This window comes from Macaca mulatta, chromosome 7, assembly GCF_049350105.2.
Source record: "Macaca mulatta isolate MMU2019108-1 chromosome 7, T2T-MMU8v2.0, whole genome shotgun sequence".
NCBI classification, from domain to species: domain Eukaryota; kingdom Metazoa; phylum Chordata; class Mammalia; order Primates; family Cercopithecidae; genus Macaca; species Macaca mulatta.
In genome coordinates, this window is record NC_133412.1 from 123230403 (window position 1) to 123248236 (window position 17834).

Here is a 17834-nt window from a genome sequence, read left to right on the forward strand (position 1 = left end):
AGCCCCTGTGCCTGGCGAGGTTTAGTTTTAAACCGGTGATTTAAAGTATAATTTAGTTGTTCCTCTGAAGATTATAACTTAAAAAAAAATAACATTTGGAGATAATTGTTCACATTTGCCTAAGGATGTTTCCATTTGAAAATGCATAATAGAATGTAAAATTATGATTTATAATAGCTCTCAGTTTATAATTAAAATAAAAACGGGAACATTCAAGTAAATGAAACAACTAGATATTTCTAAAAGGTATTCTTTATACGAAGAGTCGAGGTAACATGTTTTGTTAGCATTCTTCGACATTGATTTAATTTTTTTTTCTGCTTTTGTGCAAGTGAGGTGGGGAGGGGCAGATGTTTTGCCTCTAGTGAGACAATAATTTGCTTCATTACTATTGTTTGATTTTGCCTTGTTTGTGCCTGTGAATTACTATTAGAGGCTTGCAGCACTCTCTATGGGGCCTGAAATGTACAATAAGGGGCCAGAAGGCCTTGAGAGAGCTGAAAAAGAAATCATCACCCTAGCCTCACCCAGTCACCTGTCTCCAGGCAAAATAATTCCCTGTCCTTCATGATTCAGAGAAGACCAGCCCCACTCAGCTGCTGTTGCCAACCAACCACAGTTCTTGTTACCCTGGGCCACAAGTGCCTTATCCACCAGATTGAGAAAGTTAATGCCAGAGGGAAGTGAGAAACTAACTATGGAAGAGTGGACCCATGTTGCACAAAACATAGTTTTAGGGAAAGACTTGTGAACAAAGATGGGTGAGTATGAATGGGGTCTGGCTGGAATATGGCAGAGAAGAAATTCAACTATGCAATAAGATAAATCAAAGCAAAGATGCTAATGAAAGACTGATGTGGTCATTAAAAAAACATAAAAACAAAAACAAACAAACAAAACAAAACAACAGGCTCTTAGTGAATACTTCTAACTGAAAAAAATCCGAAGATGCTGGTCAAAGGATCCTCAGGAGGGAAAAAATCCGGCTTTCCTTGTTAAGGGCCTGTGGAGAGAGTAATTGCAGCTTGAATCATGGGGTCTCCTTGGAGACACAGGCACCAAGCATCAGATCTGAACACAGAAGCTGGACCAGTTTGTTAAGTAGGGTGGGGCAGAGGCTGCTAGTTGCCTATCCAGTATCCAGTCTCCTCTTTTTCCTTAGTCACATAACCCAGATTTTAATCTGGGTGGCAGTATGCTCAGCTGAAAGACTACACTTGGAAGCCACATTTGCAGCCTGAAGGCCAGTGAGACATAAGCAGAAGTTGTTGGGTAGTCTTCTGTGGACTCCTAAAGAGGTATAGACTACTGACACACTCCTTTTTCTCCTTCTCCTTTCCTCCCATGCCTTTCTGGAACAAGGAGATTAACGTGATGATTGGAGCTCTAGCTGCCACATTGGACCATGAAGTTATCTGGTTTTTTTTTTGTTTTTTTCTTTTAATTAATTTTTAGTTTTATTTCAATAGTTTTTGGGTATAGGTGGTTTTTGATTACATGGATAGGTTCTTTAGTGGTGATTTCTGAGATTTTAGTGCACCTGTCAACCGAGCAGTGTACACTGTACCCGATATGTAGTCTCTTATCCCTCACCCCCTCTCACCTTCCCCCACACCGAGTCCTCAAAGTTCATATGTCATTCTTATACCTTTGCATCCTCATAGCTTATGACATGATCTTGAAGATGAAAACCGTATACTAAGGATGGCAGGACGAAAAGATAGAACTTTGATGACGCTGTAGCTCCCACACCAGCCAGACTCCAGCCTTCTTTTATATGAGAGAGAAATAAGCTTCTATTTTGTTGAAAACTCTCTTACTTCTTCATTCACCCAGGACATCACAAGCTTAGGAATCTTGGAAAGGCTTTGACAGAGGAGTGAAAAACTGGCGTGTTTTGGTTTGTTTATTTGTTTCAGTTAAATAAACTGTAAGATAAAGGTGATTTAAAATGACAAAATACAGTCTCTGAGCTCAGTCATAAAAAGGAATCAAGGGATTATGTAATTGCATTATGTGTTTATTTGGTCTAAACAAAAAAGAGCTTTATTCTGTCATGTAAGTGAGAAGTGCAGAGGTCACGTGGGCTTCAGGTAAGGCCTCATGTGCAGCTGGTCGAGTCAATGAAGACCCAGTGTCTCTCTGTGTCTTCTTAGTCTACCATGGTGGCGGCTTTATTCTTGGGCTGTCTTGCCAGATGATCACAAGATGGCTGCCAGACACCACCTGCGTTATGGATGTTCTCATTCACGTTTCCTCAGAGAAAAGAAACTTCTTTCCCAGAAGCCCCTGGCAAAGTCACCTTGCATTGGCCTGCTTTGGGTCACTATCCCTAAGCCAATCTCTGGGGCTAGGATGATGGGGGTCACTGGTTGGCTTAAACCTCCCAAGGTCTACCCAGAGAATTGTGACTATGTGAATCCCTGCCAACAGCATGGCTGGGAAGTATGGGACCCTGCTAGGAAAGAGAAAAAGAAGAAAAATGCCTGTGGGGAGGCCGCCCTATGCCCTATGTTTTTCCTGGTCATCCTCACCAGGTAATGTTATTTAAAGGACTTTAATTTTTTAAAAGGCAAATTGCTCCCAAAAGGTCTATTGCTCTCAAATGTCATTTTCAGTAGCCTGAAACCCAGTATTAGGCTTACTGGTTTGCGGTAAGGCGCGGGATTTCCTGAAAAACCTTTGCTTCACTCATTCAACTTACCTCATTCATTAATTCCTCGGTAGACATTTCTTGGGTGCTGGTACGTGTCGCACACTCTGCAGGTCTTGCCTGAGAGGATAAACACATCATAAGCCATTAGGATCGGTGGCACTAGCACATGCGGCACTCGTACTCTTCGTGAAGGTCAGGAAGCAAGTAGGAGGGCACGGGAAATAGGACAGGTAAGTTTTGATCGTGAGGAGGGAACAGGCCTAGGAGTTGGGCATAGGGTGACGCCCAGAGAGACTGCACCTGCATGAGTCCCTCAGCGAGGACCTGGGGTGGGCTCTTGGTTCTCTGAACCTCAGAAAGGGAGACTGCTGTGAGGGCTGCATTTGGGGACTTGAAGCGGTGCCTGTTTTGCCGTCTTACCAGGGCAGGCTTTGTAATTGGGGTTTCTGGTCCCCCAGTTAGGAAGTCTCTGGGGGAAAGATGACTAGAGTCTGTGGTTCTTGATTTGGGCTTTGAGAGGATTTGGGGGTCAGATGCTAGGAAATGAGAGTGACATCTCCGAAACTTCCAGGAAGAATCTTCCCCAGTCCAGCTTGTCTGCTGCTCTCCTGACGCTGGAACAGCTTCTCGGGAGTTTTCCATTTTTCATGGCACAATTCTTTCTCCTGCAAGCATAAGAGAATAAGAGCTTCATAACCCAAATAGTTCACAGCGTGGTATTCGCCTCTATTTAAAATCATCTCCCACTGGGTTCAATTAACAATGTACATGTCAAATTATGTCACACCCATTACTTGCTCTAATTTGGTCAGGCTGGGTCAGGCAGTCCCTGAACTGATGGAGCTGTTAACCTCCCAGCAGAGAGTCACGGCTGCTGTGCCTACACTGCCCTTGGCCTTGGCTGTGTCAGGGCAGAACACTGTACTGGGAAAGTACCAGGCAGTGCTGCAGGAAAGGTCAGGTTCGTGACGACGGTGACCAGTCATCAATCCCTTTACTGGAACTTTGCTTCTAGAGATGACTATGTGGGTTGAATCGTGGCTCTGTCATTTAGCAGCTGTGTGATCTTGGGCACGTTAACTTTTCTGAGCCTCATTTTCCACATCTGTAAAATGAGACTATTATAACACTTCACTTATATTTATACTTTTAATTATATTGATATTTATTTCACTAGGGTTGTGGTGAGGATTAAATGCCATAATGCATGTAAAGTGTTTCGCATAATGCCTGGCACTTAGCAATAACTCAATACCAGCTATTTAATAGTAGTATTTAATTTTTTAAAAATCTTGGCCAGGCACGGTGGCTCACGCCTGTAATCCCAGCACTTTGGGAGGCCAAAGTGGGCAAATCACAAGGTCAGGAGATCGAGACCGTCCTGGCTAACACGGTGAAAACCCATCTCTACTAAAAATAGAAAAATTAGCCAGGCGTGATGGCGGGCGCCTGTAGTCCCAGGTACTGGGGAGGCTGAGGCGGGAGAATGGCGTGAACCCGGGAGGCGGAGCTTGCAGTGAGCCGAGATCGCGCCACTGCATTCCAGCCTGGGCGACAGAGCCAGACTCCATCTCAAAAAAAAAAAAAAAAAGGAAAAAAAAAAGAAGAAAAATCTTGTTTGGTCCCTCAAAACTGGGATTCCATCTGAGATCACATTCAGGAAATATTTCATCAGCCCTCAAGAAACTAGGAGAAGACAGGCAGTCTTTCCTGGAATGGGTAGAGGGGAGCCAAAGGATCTGCAACGGTACCTAGACATCAGGATTATTGATATGTGTGCCAAGAGCAACCCTGACTTTAAGAATACCTCTGTGGCCAGGCGCGGTGGCTCACGCCTGTAATCCCAGCACTTTGGGAGGCCAAGGCAGGTGGATCACGAGGTCAGGAGATCGAGACCATCCTGGTTAACACAGTGAAACCCCGTCTCTACTAAAAATACAAAAAATTAGCTGGCCATGTTGGTGGGCGCCTGTAGTCCCAGCTACTCAAGAGGCTGAGGCAGGAGAATGGCGTCAACCCGGGAGGCGGAGCTGGCAGTGAGCCGAGACAGCGCCACTGCACTCCAGCCTGGGCAAAAGAGCGAGACTCCGTCTCAAAAAAAAAAAAAAAAAAAAAAAAAAAAAAAAAAAAAAAAGAACACCTGTGTGGGCACAGAAAGTTTCTTTTCCTGCCTTGGGGTTTCACAGGTCAATCAATCTGTGTGGTCAATCTCTTTGTGGTCAATCTGCAGAGCCCCAAGGAAGAAGGTAGAAGGGTGTTGGCCACTCTCTCCATTTTAGAGGTAAACTGAGGCACAGAGAAGTCTCCACACACATGTACAGTACTTTTCATCTCCTCTCAAAAAACAAGGGAAACTGCAGTAATTGTAGAGCTAGAGGCAGAATCTCTTGCCCAGAGAGACTTGAGACTGAGGCCAATATTGGGGAAAATTACCTTGGTTTACAAGCACAAAGACTATGCTTCTTACCCTCTCTCCACATCCAGAAATCCCTGGGGCACATCAGCAGCCTCCTTTATGATACATCCAGGAGACACATAGCACGTAGTAGAAAAAGCCCTGGGTTGTAGTCAAGAAACTTGTACTGTAATCCCAGTCCCACGAAACCAGCGATGTGGCCTTGGAAATGTCACTGAACCTAGTACTGTACTTGAGAAACTGAATGGAAAGGTTTGGACTATATCAGTGGTTCCCAAACCTGGATGCTCATGAGAATCCATGTGTGTGCATATGTGCATATGTGTGTGTGTGTTGGGGCAGGGGTAGCTGGAACCTAGGAATCTATATTTTGTTTTTTGTTTGTTTTTTGAGACAGAGTCTCACTCTGTCACCCAGGCTGGAGTGCAGTGGCACAATCTCGGCTCACTGCAACCTCCGCCTCCCAGGTTCAAGCGATTCTCCCACCTCAGCCTCCCAAGTAGCTGGGATTACAGGCGTGAGCCACCACGCCTGGCCGGAATCTGTACTTTGGAAGTGTTTAGAAGATTCTCAAGAGCAGTCACTGTTGGGGACCCTGGAACAGATGCTTTCTAGAGTGCCTTGCTGGGCTCTAACATTTTCTGACTCCAAAGCCTCTTTTAGCACATCCCATACAATTCAGTCCAAAGGCAATGTCAGCCCTCACAGTCAGCTCCCATGAGCGAATCAGTGTGTGATCCCACGTGCGTGGGGCTGTCTGTGTGCTCAGGCCCTGGGTCCTGTCTTTTTCTCGGCTAATTTGACACTGAAGCCTGCATCTTGGGCTCACCTGGGGCCAGTGGTGCCTGGACCCTGACTTGCTCCAGAGGGTCTCGGGCCTTCTTGCCATTGTGCTGTGGTCTAGAACACCAGCTGCACCTGCCCTGAGTCCAAGAGCACATTAGGAATCCTGACCAGCCTCCCCCGCACCCTTGAGGCCAGCGTCCTTCACAGGAGTTTTGAATTCACAAAAACGTGTCTCCAGCTGTCTCAGAGTTATGAAAAGTCTCTGTGTTAATAAGGAGCTGTGGAATGCCAGGGCTAAAGCTGTCTTTAACTCTTCTTTCAAAACATTCAATCCTGACATTCTTTGGCTTAGTAAATGGGGAGGAGGCTTTTGCGTTTGTGTAGGGGCGAAGGAAGGAATAAACTGTGGCTCCCAGGGCTAACTTCTGTCCAGGAAACACGGGTCAAGACGTCCTCTGAGTCGCAGAGAGAACAGGAGAGTGGGGCTCTGTGGTGGGAGTGACACAGTGGCCCCTCGCCTGCAGGACACTCCAAGCAAGTGGGGTGGGGCTGCATGGGTGAGTGTTGGGGTGCAGTGAGCAGAGGAGAGTGAGCTGTGTGCTCACCCACCGTGTGCTCTTACCCGCTGCTGTTGTGTAGGAACACAGTCTAGTGTTGCCAAACACGGTGAAACTTGTGATTCTTGGAAGAAATCAGGAATCTCAATTTTACCTGAATTTTCCTAATTTTAAAATGATGGCACTTAATTTTTACAATTCCTTAGGCCGGGCATGGTGGCTCATGCCTGTAATCCCAATACTGGGAGGCTGAGATGAGAGGATCACTTGAGACCAGGAGTTCAAGACCAGGCTGGGCAACATAGCAAAACCCCAACTCTATTTTTAAAAAACAAAAACATAAAAAAAAAAAAATTCCTTAGACCAAGCAAATTGAACCTTCAGGCTATAGTCTGGGTAGAGTCCTGGCCGCAGGACTGGTCTGGGTGTGCTCTAATATTCTGCCCCCAAATAGGAAGAACCCAAAGGAGGTCCTTATATCTTAAAAGCCTCAATCCACTTGGTGGATTTAGGATAAATTATACTTGGTGACGTCCGTTGTTGGAGGGAGAAGGAAGGCTCTGGCTCTCTAAAGCCTTAGAATCCACTTTCTCTGCCGCTGTGTAACAGCCTACTACAGCACCATGGATCGGCAGTCCTCACCTTCCTTCTCCCTCTGTCTGTCCACTGCTCCCAATAAGCCCTGATGACAGCGGGCTCAGATGGTGCCAGCAGAGCACTCTCCCTGGCTCTCCTCAGGAGTGTAGCCAGGCTACAAGCTCTCACACTGTCTCCTTTCCCATTCTAGAAACAAATTTAAACCCAAGTAACAGAGAGGTACCCTGTAACACCAATCACTTTGAGCTATAATTTAGTTTTTAAAGGTAAATAATTTTTTTGAGACATGGTCTTACTGTGTTGCCCAGGCTGGAGCGAAGTGGTGCGATCATGGCTCACCATAGTCTCTACCTCCCGGGTTCAAGGGATCTTCTCACCTCAGCCTCCAGAGCAGGTGGGACTATTGGCATGAGCCACCATGTCCAGTTAATTTTTGTATTTTTTGTAGAGACAGGGTTTTACTATGTTGCCCATGCTGCTCTTGAACTCCTGGGTTCAGACGATCCACCCTCCTTAGCCTCCCAAAGTGCTGAGATTACAGGCATGAGCCACTGTGCCTGCCAGGCCAAAGGTAAATAATGTATGTACTCTGATACTATATCAGAAACTATTTGTGACACGTGTCACAGCAGATGAGTGGTGACAATAGAATTTCTATATAGGAAACTCTTGCGAGTGGCATTTTGTTTGGGAGCAAGGAATGGCTAAAGGACTTTATGTAAAGCTACATCGGTATTTGTTGTATATTAAACTCTTTTGATTTAAATTGCACTTTTTTTTTTTTTTTTTTTTTTTTTGTGACACAGAGTCTCACTCTATCACCCAGGCTGGAGTTCAGTGGCTCAATCTCGGCTCACTGCAACCTCTGTCTCCTGGGTTCAATCAATTATCCTGCCTCAGCCTCCTGACTAGCTGGGACTATAGGCCTGCACCTCCACACCTGGCTAATTTTTGTATTTTTAGTAGAGATGGGTTTTCACCACGTTGGCCAAGCTGATCTCGAACCCCTGAGCTCAGGTGATCCGCCTGCTTCAGCCTCCCAAAGTGCTGGGATTATAGGTGTGAACACTAAGCCCAGCCTAAATTGCACTTCTATTTTAAAAACAAAGTTGTGATGGTTAATTGTATGTGTCAACCTGACTGGCCTGAGGTGCCCAGGTAACACCTTGTTTCTGGGTGTGTCTTGGAGGATGTTTCCAGATGGAATCAGCATTTGTATGGGTGGACACAGTCAGGTTGCTTGCCTTCCCCAATGTGAGTGGGCATCACCCAATCCTTTGAGGGCCTAAATAAAACAAAAGGTAGAGGAAGGAGGAATTTACCCCTTTTTTCTGGCCTCACTGCTTGACCTGGGACATTTTATGTGGTGAGCCATGATCGCAGCACTGAACTCCAGTCCTCCACTGAGATCTCATCCATCCGCTCTCCTGGTTCCCAGGCTTTCCAACTTGGGTTGTATTATAATATCACTAGTTTTCCTGGGTCTCCAGCTGGCAGATGGCAGATCACAGGACTTCTCGACCTCTATGATCCCAGAAGCCAATTCCTCATAATAAATTTCCTTTTATTTACATACACACCACACACACACAAACACACACACACCCCTACCTCCTACTAGTTCTGTTTCTCCGAAGAACCCCAATAAACAAAGAAAACCTCCAGGAGCCACGCCTTGACACTGCCCCTATGACTGGTCAGGACACATGGAAAGATATGAAGGTATGTAGAGACCCGCTTTCTTCCAGATGGGGAGGAAAATGGTCAGAATGAAGTCCCAGAACAACCCAGGGAAAGTGTAGACCCTACTGCTAAGGCAAAAATTCAATGTTGAGGGTGAGAATTTTCAGTCTGGTTCCTGAAAGTGTCCTGGACCAGGAAGATGCATTCTCACCACCACGCTGGGCCATTCTGGATAAAACCAAACCTGCTTCTTGGCAAAGGTCGGTGGTAATGTCAGTAGCGTCTCAGACACCTGCCCGTGGATGCCTTCTGCCAGGCAGCCAGATGGCTCATTACGACCCACATGTAGCCCTCTAGGCCGGGTGCCCTGGCTTGGTGACAGCAGATGGCCTGGGGGGCAGGGCCTTGGTCTCATTGCTCAGAGTGTTCCCAGAGACCGTCTTGGGATTAGCAAACTAAGACACTAAGGAAGATTTCCTTAGACCTGGGTGGACCGAACTTAGAGTTTACTTCTAAGTAACTTCTAAACTTGAGAAAATTAGAATAAAATGAAGTATACTTACTACTTGCCAGGAAGTGGTTGAATTCTTGCCATTACCATAATGCTGCTATTTGGTATTATTTCAAGTAAGTAATCAGAGGGTTTCAATATTCAAAAATAAATAAATAATGGCTAGGTGTGGTGGTTCATGCCTGTAATCCCATCATTTTGGGAGGCCAAGGCGGGCGGATCACGAGGTCAGGAGATGGAGACTATCCTGGCTAACACAGTGAAACCCTGTCTCTACTAAAAATGCAAAAAACTAGCTGGGCGTGGTAGCACGTGCCTGTTATCGCAGCTACTCAGGAGGCTGAGGCAGAAGAATCACTTGAACCCGAGAAGCAGAGGTTGCAGTGAGCTGAGATCACGCCACTGCACTCTAGCCTGGGCGACAGAGCAAGACTCTGTCTCAAAAATAAAATGAAATGAAATAAAATAAAATAAAATAAAAATAAATAAATATACAAGAAAACCACTGACCCTTCACTAAATTGGTAGTTGTCATCACACTTAATCACTGCCTTGCCGGCATAGCATTCCCTTCTGGAAAACCCATCAGCAGCAGCTGGCAGGAACTCACACCGTTCTTAAATTTATCTGTTAATAGATGGTTTGACTGCAACTTTTCTTAACTTTTAAGCAGCAGCAAAGGAATGTGATGTTTATTGCTGTTTTCCCCCAGGAACAAAGAAATCTGGTAGGACACACACAGGTACAGCATAGAGCTGCTTTCGGAGTTATGCATAATGATTTTTTAAGTTGGAGTGTGTTTGGATGAGGAGGGACAAGAAAGCTCCTTCTGCAGGGGAGGTGGTCGCCACTGCAGCTTCATCTGTCCCTAGGCCACCTCCCTGCAGCCACCCCAGGCGGTTGTGCTGGGCGTCATGTCCTGGCTGCTTTCCTCTGAGTCACAGGACTCACCACAGCACTTCTTCCTCCACCTCCTTCAGGTCTGGCCAGCCAGGAAGTCACAACCACAGATAAGAGGTTCTGTGCTGAGCATCTTCATTGGCCCCCAAGTGAGGCCAGAGGTAGATGGTGATGGGTCTGAGGCTTGGGGCCACTTCACAGGACAATCATCTTTATACTTTTCATTTTGGTTTTAGAACTCTGTGGGATTTCTTTATCTCAAATGCCCTTCTCAGTCTACAGACCTCCTGAAGGCTCATGTGGTTTGCTAGGTATTAGTCTGCTCAATACAGATGACAAGATAGTGGGCGAAACAAGTGGTCTGGTAACGTAAGTTCCTGATGACATGAGATGTACACGGTGTATGTGCAATTTCTCAACACATGTTTGACCTAAACACTTGCAAATACACCATTCTGAGCTGAGAGAGTGACTTTGTTTTTGTTTTTGTTATTTTTTTAAGCAATGACATTAATCCAACAATCATTGGAGAATGCCTACTATTTTCCAGGTATTTTCACAAGACCACAAGATTCAATGCGAGAGATCCCCTGCCCTCTAGAGTTTTACAGGTTAATGGAAAGGGGTTTTTACCAAGAAGCGCAAATCCAAATTACCCTTGCTTCTGTTAGCAACCTCACAGTCAGGAATAAGCAGCAGGCCGGGCGCGGTGGCTCACGCCTGTAATCCTAGCACTTTGGGAGGCCGAGGCGGGCGGATCACAAGGTCAGGAGATCGAGACCATCCTGGCTAACACCGTGAAACCCCGTCTCTACTAAAAAAATACAAAAAACTAGCCGGGCGTGGTGGTGGGCGCTTGTAGTCCCAGCTACTTGGGAGGCTGAGGCAGGAGAATGGCGTGAACCCGGGGGGCGGAGCTTGCAGTGAGCCGAGATCGCGCCACTGCACTCCAGCCTGGGACACAGAGCAAGACTCCGTCTCAAAAAAAAAAAAAAAAAAAAAAAAAGGAGTAAGCAGCAGCAGCCAAGGGGCACACAGAGCCACAGGCTAAACACAGTCCACAGCTTCCTGTAATCAAAGGGCTTCAAAGATTTGGAAGACACATTTCTTTTTATTTTTAAAGCAACCACACACCTATTCTGGAATAGTGTACAAAAATCACATAGACCATCCTGACTCCTAACCGAATCCCCTCGTCCACCATGAGAGGACGAGGGCACTTTTTGGCATGATGGAGAGAAGGGAGGGGGCAGGGGTGGCCAGAGAGGCGGCTGGAGTGGAGGCGGAGGCACCATGGGAATGTAAACTGCAGGATGCATCCTGAGGCAGTCAGGGTTCAGGGCATTCTTGTGGGTGGTCACTTGGGCCCTAGATTAAAGGCAGAAACACAGAAATGCCTTGGGGGATGTTGTAAACTTCAGCAGCTCTATCTGTTGTTCCAGAAATGAGGGAGAAACATTCACCAGAAGCTTCAGACTGGGAAGAGACAGTCTTTGAAGCAACCCAGGGGTTTCTTAGCTGCAGCGGTGTCTGCTTTGAAGTTCAGTCCACTCTCCCCAGGAAGCCGGGAGGCTCTCAAGTGCTTGCAGCAAAGAAGTTTCATAAAACAGATAGAGCAGAGAGAGGCATGCTGCGCCCTCCAGCATGGCTGCCTGGCAGGAAGCTTTGCTGAGTAACTTTGGTTTTAGTTGGAAACCTTCTGTCATGTTCCTGTCGGGGCAGGGTGGGGAGTGTGGGCTGCACTGTGGCCGGTGGGTTAGATTTCCTCCTTCCATGCAGTGGACAGGGATGCAGGGTGGGGGCATGAAGCCATGGACAAGTGGAGAACTGACCTTGAGAAAACGGAGAGGTCACCACAGAGGGTTTCCAACTCACAAAAGCATTTGTGCTATGGGGAGGACAACGGACGCTGGCCTATAGAACAGGCCACCGGAGATTCCAGAGCAGAGCCCCGCCCAGGCCTCCAGACTTGTGGCTTTAATTATCCAGTTAGTCATAGGTTTACTGTCATCCAAGTTTAAGAAGCTTGACTGTGACCCATGTGCAAAAAAAGGTTGTTCAGGCTTTTTTTTTTTTCTTCTTAAAGCCACTCTGGGCTGCTCAGCAGGCTAAGGCAGGATCCTCAGAGCCCGCCAGCCCTGGAGAAGTGGGGACTGCCTACTTGCACTTTTTTTTCCTTTCTTAGGCACTTTTATCTTGAACGCAGAGCCTCAGGCATTGACCAGTCTGGTTAATCTGGAAAAACTTAAGAGCCAACAGTTTATTTCTGCTCAGAGGGCAGTTTCACTAGCACAGAGCACGTGGTGAGCAGAGCCCAAATTACAAGGCTGGGGGGTGCAGGTGAGGTGCTTCGACCCTGATGGGCGCTGGGCTGCTCACTCAGTTTTACACAGGAAGTGGTAGGGCCCTGTCTCCCCTGGCCCCTGCCCATGCCCCAGGAGAAATGGGTATGTTTGGGTGGTACCCTCCTGCATGGGCAGAGGCAGGTGATTGTATCGCCAGCCCTGGAGCTCAGTGTGCACAGCTTGGGCTTCCATTTGAAGGAACCTGATCCTTGGACTTGAACACTCTGCTCTTTGTGTTTTGCACAACAGGAGTCCTGCTCCTCGCTTAGCTCAGCACAGCGAGTCCCCTGGTTTCAGCTTCCCTCCTGAGCACCTGATGGTTGTTGGTTTACTGTGACTCACTGCCATTATATCTGCCTGGGCTTATGTTTCCAGCATCTCACCAGAGCTGCTGTGACCCATCTCCTGGGCAAAGCCTTCCACACAGAGGCTGCCAGGCCAGCAGGACAGGAGACCCAATCCATCCATCAGCATTTGAGTAATTCCATCCACACATACTTCTCTTCCAAACACCCGGGCTATTTTCCTTTCCCTGAGCCATGCAAGCCCAAGGCGCCAGCAGGGCTGCGTGCTCTCAGGAGCAGGACACGTCACATCACCTTGAGTGCGCCAGGGGCCCTGCCACAATGATTTCTTTGTGAGGTCATCTTTGCAGCGGTTTCCTGAAGCTCTGGCCTCCTTCCTGGTATCTTCACACATTCTAGGTGTTTCAATTCAGTAAGAACATAAGGGCCTTTTGACTGCTCACTCCTGCACTTCACACTGGGGAGGATACAGAAGTCCCCAGAGAGTGCCCTGGATGACAGAATGTAGTTCAGAGGTATCTAAGGTAGACTGCACCTAAAAGGGTCCTACAAAGAAAGAATTCCGGGGCCAATTAAATTTGGGGATCCGCATAGTCCATCTCTCTCTTGGTGATTCAAAACATGTATTTATACATATTAAAGGTTCTGAGAAGTCCTGTAAGTAAATCCTGCTCCACTTTTTAACCCACCATTTCCCAAACTCAGCATGATACTGATATTAGCATGCTACTCTTTTCATATAACACCTACTTATATCTTAAGGAACTAATTGATCTTTTGAGATATATTTTAGGAAATTATCTAACAGTGGTTTTCAACCTAAGGAAACACCTCATTAGAGAGTGCTTGGGCATAGGAGGTGGCATTTTGGGTTGTCACAACGATGGGGAGGTGCTCCTTGCATTTCATACACAGGGGTTGTGAGGGCCGGGGCGGCTAGTGGTTACAGTGATGATGCAATGCAGCCCGGTCCCAAGCCGGGGGCGGGGCACTGTCCTGCCCTAAATGCCCACAACTCTCCCCACGCCACTCTCCCACCCCACTGAGAAGCAGTGGTTGGGCCCACGCTCAGCATTGTGTTCCAGGCCCTCTCTGCGGGTTCAAACGCCTCTTGATGTCCTCTTGGTCTCTGCCTCCTTGCTTCTTCTAGTTGGGATGCCTGCACGCTGGAGAGAGTTAGGTCTTTTGTGGCTCTGGTCCCAGTAGGAGATGACAGACACAACCAGAGGGCAGGGTTCCATGGTTCCACGGTTCCATCTACTCTAGAGGTGAAAAAGGAGTGTGTGAAGTGGCCCCTGGGAATAAAGAGAAAGCGCTCACCTTTCTGAAAAACTTTTCACCTCTCAGGGAAAGGGGACCTGAGACAAGCCAAAGAGAAAACTCTGGGTGCTCAGCCAACTCTTTGAGAAGGAAAGTGAGGATGGAGGCTAAAGCCCCTTCCATCCTTCCTGGTAACTCAGCGGAGACGCCAACACCCACGATCTGCAACTCAAAGTCAAGGGATTCCGAGTCCCTGCTTGTGTCAACACTGAAAACGCCCATGGCAACGGGCAAGTGCGGCCTGAAACGGCAAAGTGTTTCACAAAACAGGGGTGGCTCACGGCTGCAGCAGCCCGGGGAGGTGCTGGCCCTGCCTTCGAGGGGCTGGTCCTCAGGGGTGGGTGCAGCTTCGCGGGGCTGGCTCGGCATCGCGCCGCGGCGGTTTGGGCGGGGGAGCAGCTCTGCAGGGAGGCGCCGCGGGGTGGGCTGCAGAGAAAGCGGCAGGGCGGGGCCCCCGGGGGCGCGGGGACGCCCAGCGGCCGGATATCAGCCGCCACGCCCGCGTGGGCGGAGAAAAGAGCAATTTGACTTTGGACGCAGAGGAGGGATGCGGGGAGGGAATCCACCACCGGTCCTCCGGCGACTCCCGTCCTGCGCGCAGCAGAGGCAGCGCCGCCCGTGAACACCCCGGAGCCCGGTGCACGCCGAGCCCCGCAGCAGTTCTCCGCACCTCCGGTAAAGGTCTCTGCAGCAGTCCGAAGGCTCCTTTCCCAACCCAGAAACGTCTGCAATAAATTGCTTCCATGTGCTGGCTTCCCGCTTCCTCTTTGTCTCTCAGGGTTAATGTAGGAAAAGGGAAGTGGCATATATATATATTTTTTATTTTGAAAATGACCTTTGGGGCAAAGTCCTGCCAAGTGTGTAGTTCAATAGCTCATTTTATAGATGAGGACACCGAGCTCCAGTGAAATCAGATTCCAGGTCACCCGCTGGTGTGCCGCCAAACCAGGTGGAGAACCCTGGTGCCTCCGCTCCTTGGGCATTTTGACTCTAGCATTCATGTCTGTTTTCCCTTCTTTAATACCCACTACTGCAAAAATTTTGTTGCTATTTCCCTCTGTTAAGAATTATTAAAACTAGGAGGAGGGGAAGCAAAAAGTTCTTTCAATATTAAATTAAAGCAATGTCTAACAAGCCCATTTGAGAGTCATTTGGCTATCTAGGGGAAGGTAACTTTGACTTACTTTTTACTATAAAATAGAGTCCAAACATTTTTAACTCTTAGTTAGGCCAGGAGCCCCGGCTCAGGCCTGTAACCCTAGTACTTTGGGAGGCCAAGACAGAAGGATTGCTTAAGGCCAGGAGTTCAAGACTGGTGTCAGCAACATAGCGAGATTCCCATATCGATTTTAAAAAATAAACAAAATAAAATAACATGAGATAGTACTGTGTAGAAACTGTTAAAATGTAAGTGCTGTCTGGGTATGGTAGCTCACGCCTGTAATCCCAGCACTTTGGGAGGCTGAGGTGGGCTTGAGCTCAAGAGTTTGAGACCTGCCTGGGCAACATGGTGGTGTGTGCCTGTAGTCCCAGCTACTCTGGAGGCTGAGGTGGGAGGATGGTTTGAGCCTAGGCGGTGGAGGTTGCAGTAAACCAAGATCATGCTACTGCACTCCAGCCTGGGGGACAGAGCCAGATACTGTCTCAAAAAAAAAAAAAAAAAAAAAAGGTAAATGTTTTTCTGTTCTGCAGAGATGCAAATGATTCCTATCTGGTCAGATAAATTACCCCAAAAGTTACAGTTTTGCTGCCCTGTAGCACGCACGTTAACCAGTTTTGTATCTAACTTTGTGATCTTTTTTTCTTTTTTTTTTCTTTTTTTTTTTGAGACGGAGTCTCGCTCTGTCGCCCAGGCTGGAGTGCAGTGGCCGGATCTCAGCTCACTGCAAGCTCTGCCTCCGGGGTTCACGCCATTCTCCTGCCTCAGCCTCCCAAGTAGCTGGGACTACAGGCGCCCGCCACTGCGCCCGGCTAGTTTTTTGTATTTTTTAGTAGAGACGGGGTTTCACCGCGTTAGCCAGGATGGTCTCGATCTCCTGACCTTGTGATCCGCCCATCTCGGCCTCCCAAAGTGCTGGGATTACAGGCTTGCGTCAGCATTCCTTTTCGTTCTCTGAGTTCACAGAATCTTTATTCTCGTAATCTTTTTGAATCAGTGGTGCCACCTTGCAAAGTCCCTTATTAATGAGTTACCTACCTCACTGATACATACTCACCACATCTTGTCAAGGCTTCATATTCCTCTCCCTGTATAGTCCCCACAAATATACACTATCAGCTTTCAGTGCACACCAAGCGCCCTGTTGATTCTCTGTCCCAAGTGGCTCCTCTGGAGCGTATGCATGACATCAGGGGGACATAGGGCTTTTAATTGTCAAAAGTGTACAAACTCAGCACATTATTCCAAATAATCTCTGCCCCTGAACCCTCATATTTTGATCATGCTGTATCTGTGATCTGGGGCTGGGGACTCTGGCCCTCAAGATGCCTACAGTGCTCTCGGCCCCTGCTAAGAGCCTCTGCCCACACACGGGGTCACGTGCATAACCCTAGAACTCTGCGCATGGCTGGATGAACTGTGGCGTGCACCTGATCCAGGCAGCAGCCCACTTCCCGGTCGGTCAGCCAGTGAAGGAACGCTCAGCCCCACAAGGCCAGTGAGATTCTCTGTCTTGGCAAATTGCTTAGAGTGAAGACTTGGTGGTAAAGGAGAAGGAGATAAAGCAGCCACTTGAGGCCCTGAAGCAGCAGACACTTAAGCAGCAGGAAGAAGATCCCGGCAGAGACAGAACACCTGAGTTTTCCACATGGCCCACGGAGCTTGGAGGCACAGAGGGATGGGCCCCTCTGCTAAGTGGCAAGAAGACGAAATGTCTGTGTTGTAGAACTGTGTGTGATCTTGGAAGGCCTCTCGGTTCCTGAACGGCATCTTGGGTTCTGTCAGGCTCCACGCAGGTTCTACTGCTCCTCTTCCTCCAACAGGCCAAGGTGTGTGGCTTTTCCAGGGTTGCCATCCAACCTGTCACTTGGTCTGTGGCCCTTAGTTTCTTCTCCACATGTGGCTGTAAAAGAAACTCCACAATCCCAGAGGGAACTCAGTGGGCCCCTTCTTCTTCCAATCCAAAAACCTTGATTCACTCTTTTACTTTTTCTACCAACTTAATACGTTAAATAATAATTAAAAAAAAATTGTTACCTTTGTTCAGCCAACTCTCTCCAGGCTCATCAAAGATTTTCTAGGAAATAATAAGTTTCCTTGGTTAGGCCTGCCCTTCCTCTCTGTCTGTCTCCATTCATGTTTGAGCATTCATTCATTCTCTCCACAAGCACATCATGGATTCTAAAATGAAGAAGGCAATATTTGCACTTTGAAGATTCTCACAATCTTGCATGTGCAGTGTTACAAGAGTGGGGCTGGTGCAGGAGTGAAATGGGAGGACGTGTCCTGAGATTTGGGCACCAGAACCTTGAGTGACAAGGTGGGGTTGGGGAGAGGAGCTTTTCCTCCTGGCTTTTCCACAAACACTGACTTTCATGCCTCTGGCCTGGAACCACAGGTAACCAAAGCCATATGTTCAACTTGCATTAACTAAATGGTGGCCTCAGCAACATTTTTGGTGCTGCTTCTGTTGCTTTGGCATTACGATGTCTTCAATATTTGTTACTGTGTGTCATTTGTCATGTTTAACCCAGTGGCTCAGGTTCTATTCGTCTGTAAAACTTAAATGTTGAGAGACTTCTGTTCTTGGTTTATTCCA

At 47.7% G+C, this 17834-nt stretch overlaps 1 protein-coding gene, 1 long non-coding RNA gene and 1 pseudogene across 5 annotated transcripts; all 3 read right to left on the reverse strand.

Annotated features, from left to right (window-relative positions):
- Window positions 1–1444: 1444 nt before the first annotated feature.
- Window positions 1445–11072, reverse strand: LOC144330255 (uncharacterized). Of its 4 annotated transcripts, none has more exons than XR_013396262.1 (4): window positions 9259–11072; window positions 3077–3321; window positions 2705–2773; window positions 1445–2226 (listed from the first exon to the last, which is right to left on the reverse strand). It is a non-coding gene; the product is annotated as an uncharacterized LOC144330255 (long non-coding RNA). The 4 variants fall into 4 exon arrangements; XR_013396260.1 differs by lacking the exon at window positions 9259–11072 and adding an exon at window positions 7309–7614; XR_013396263.1 differs by lacking the exon at window positions 9259–11072 and adding an exon at window positions 3444–4657.
- Window positions 11073–13757: 2685 nt separating this feature from the next.
- Window positions 13758–17612, reverse strand: LOC144329783 (uncharacterized protein encoded by LINC01588-like). Its single transcript, XM_077938816.1, is given in 4 exon segments — window positions 13758–13837; window positions 13840–14071; window positions 16893–17150; window positions 17607–17612. Coding segments are annotated over 4 exon segments (576 nt in total).
- LOC100429528 (uncharacterized) lies at window positions 14023–16297 on the reverse strand (annotated as a pseudogene).
- Window positions 17613–17834: the final 222 nt, after the last annotated feature.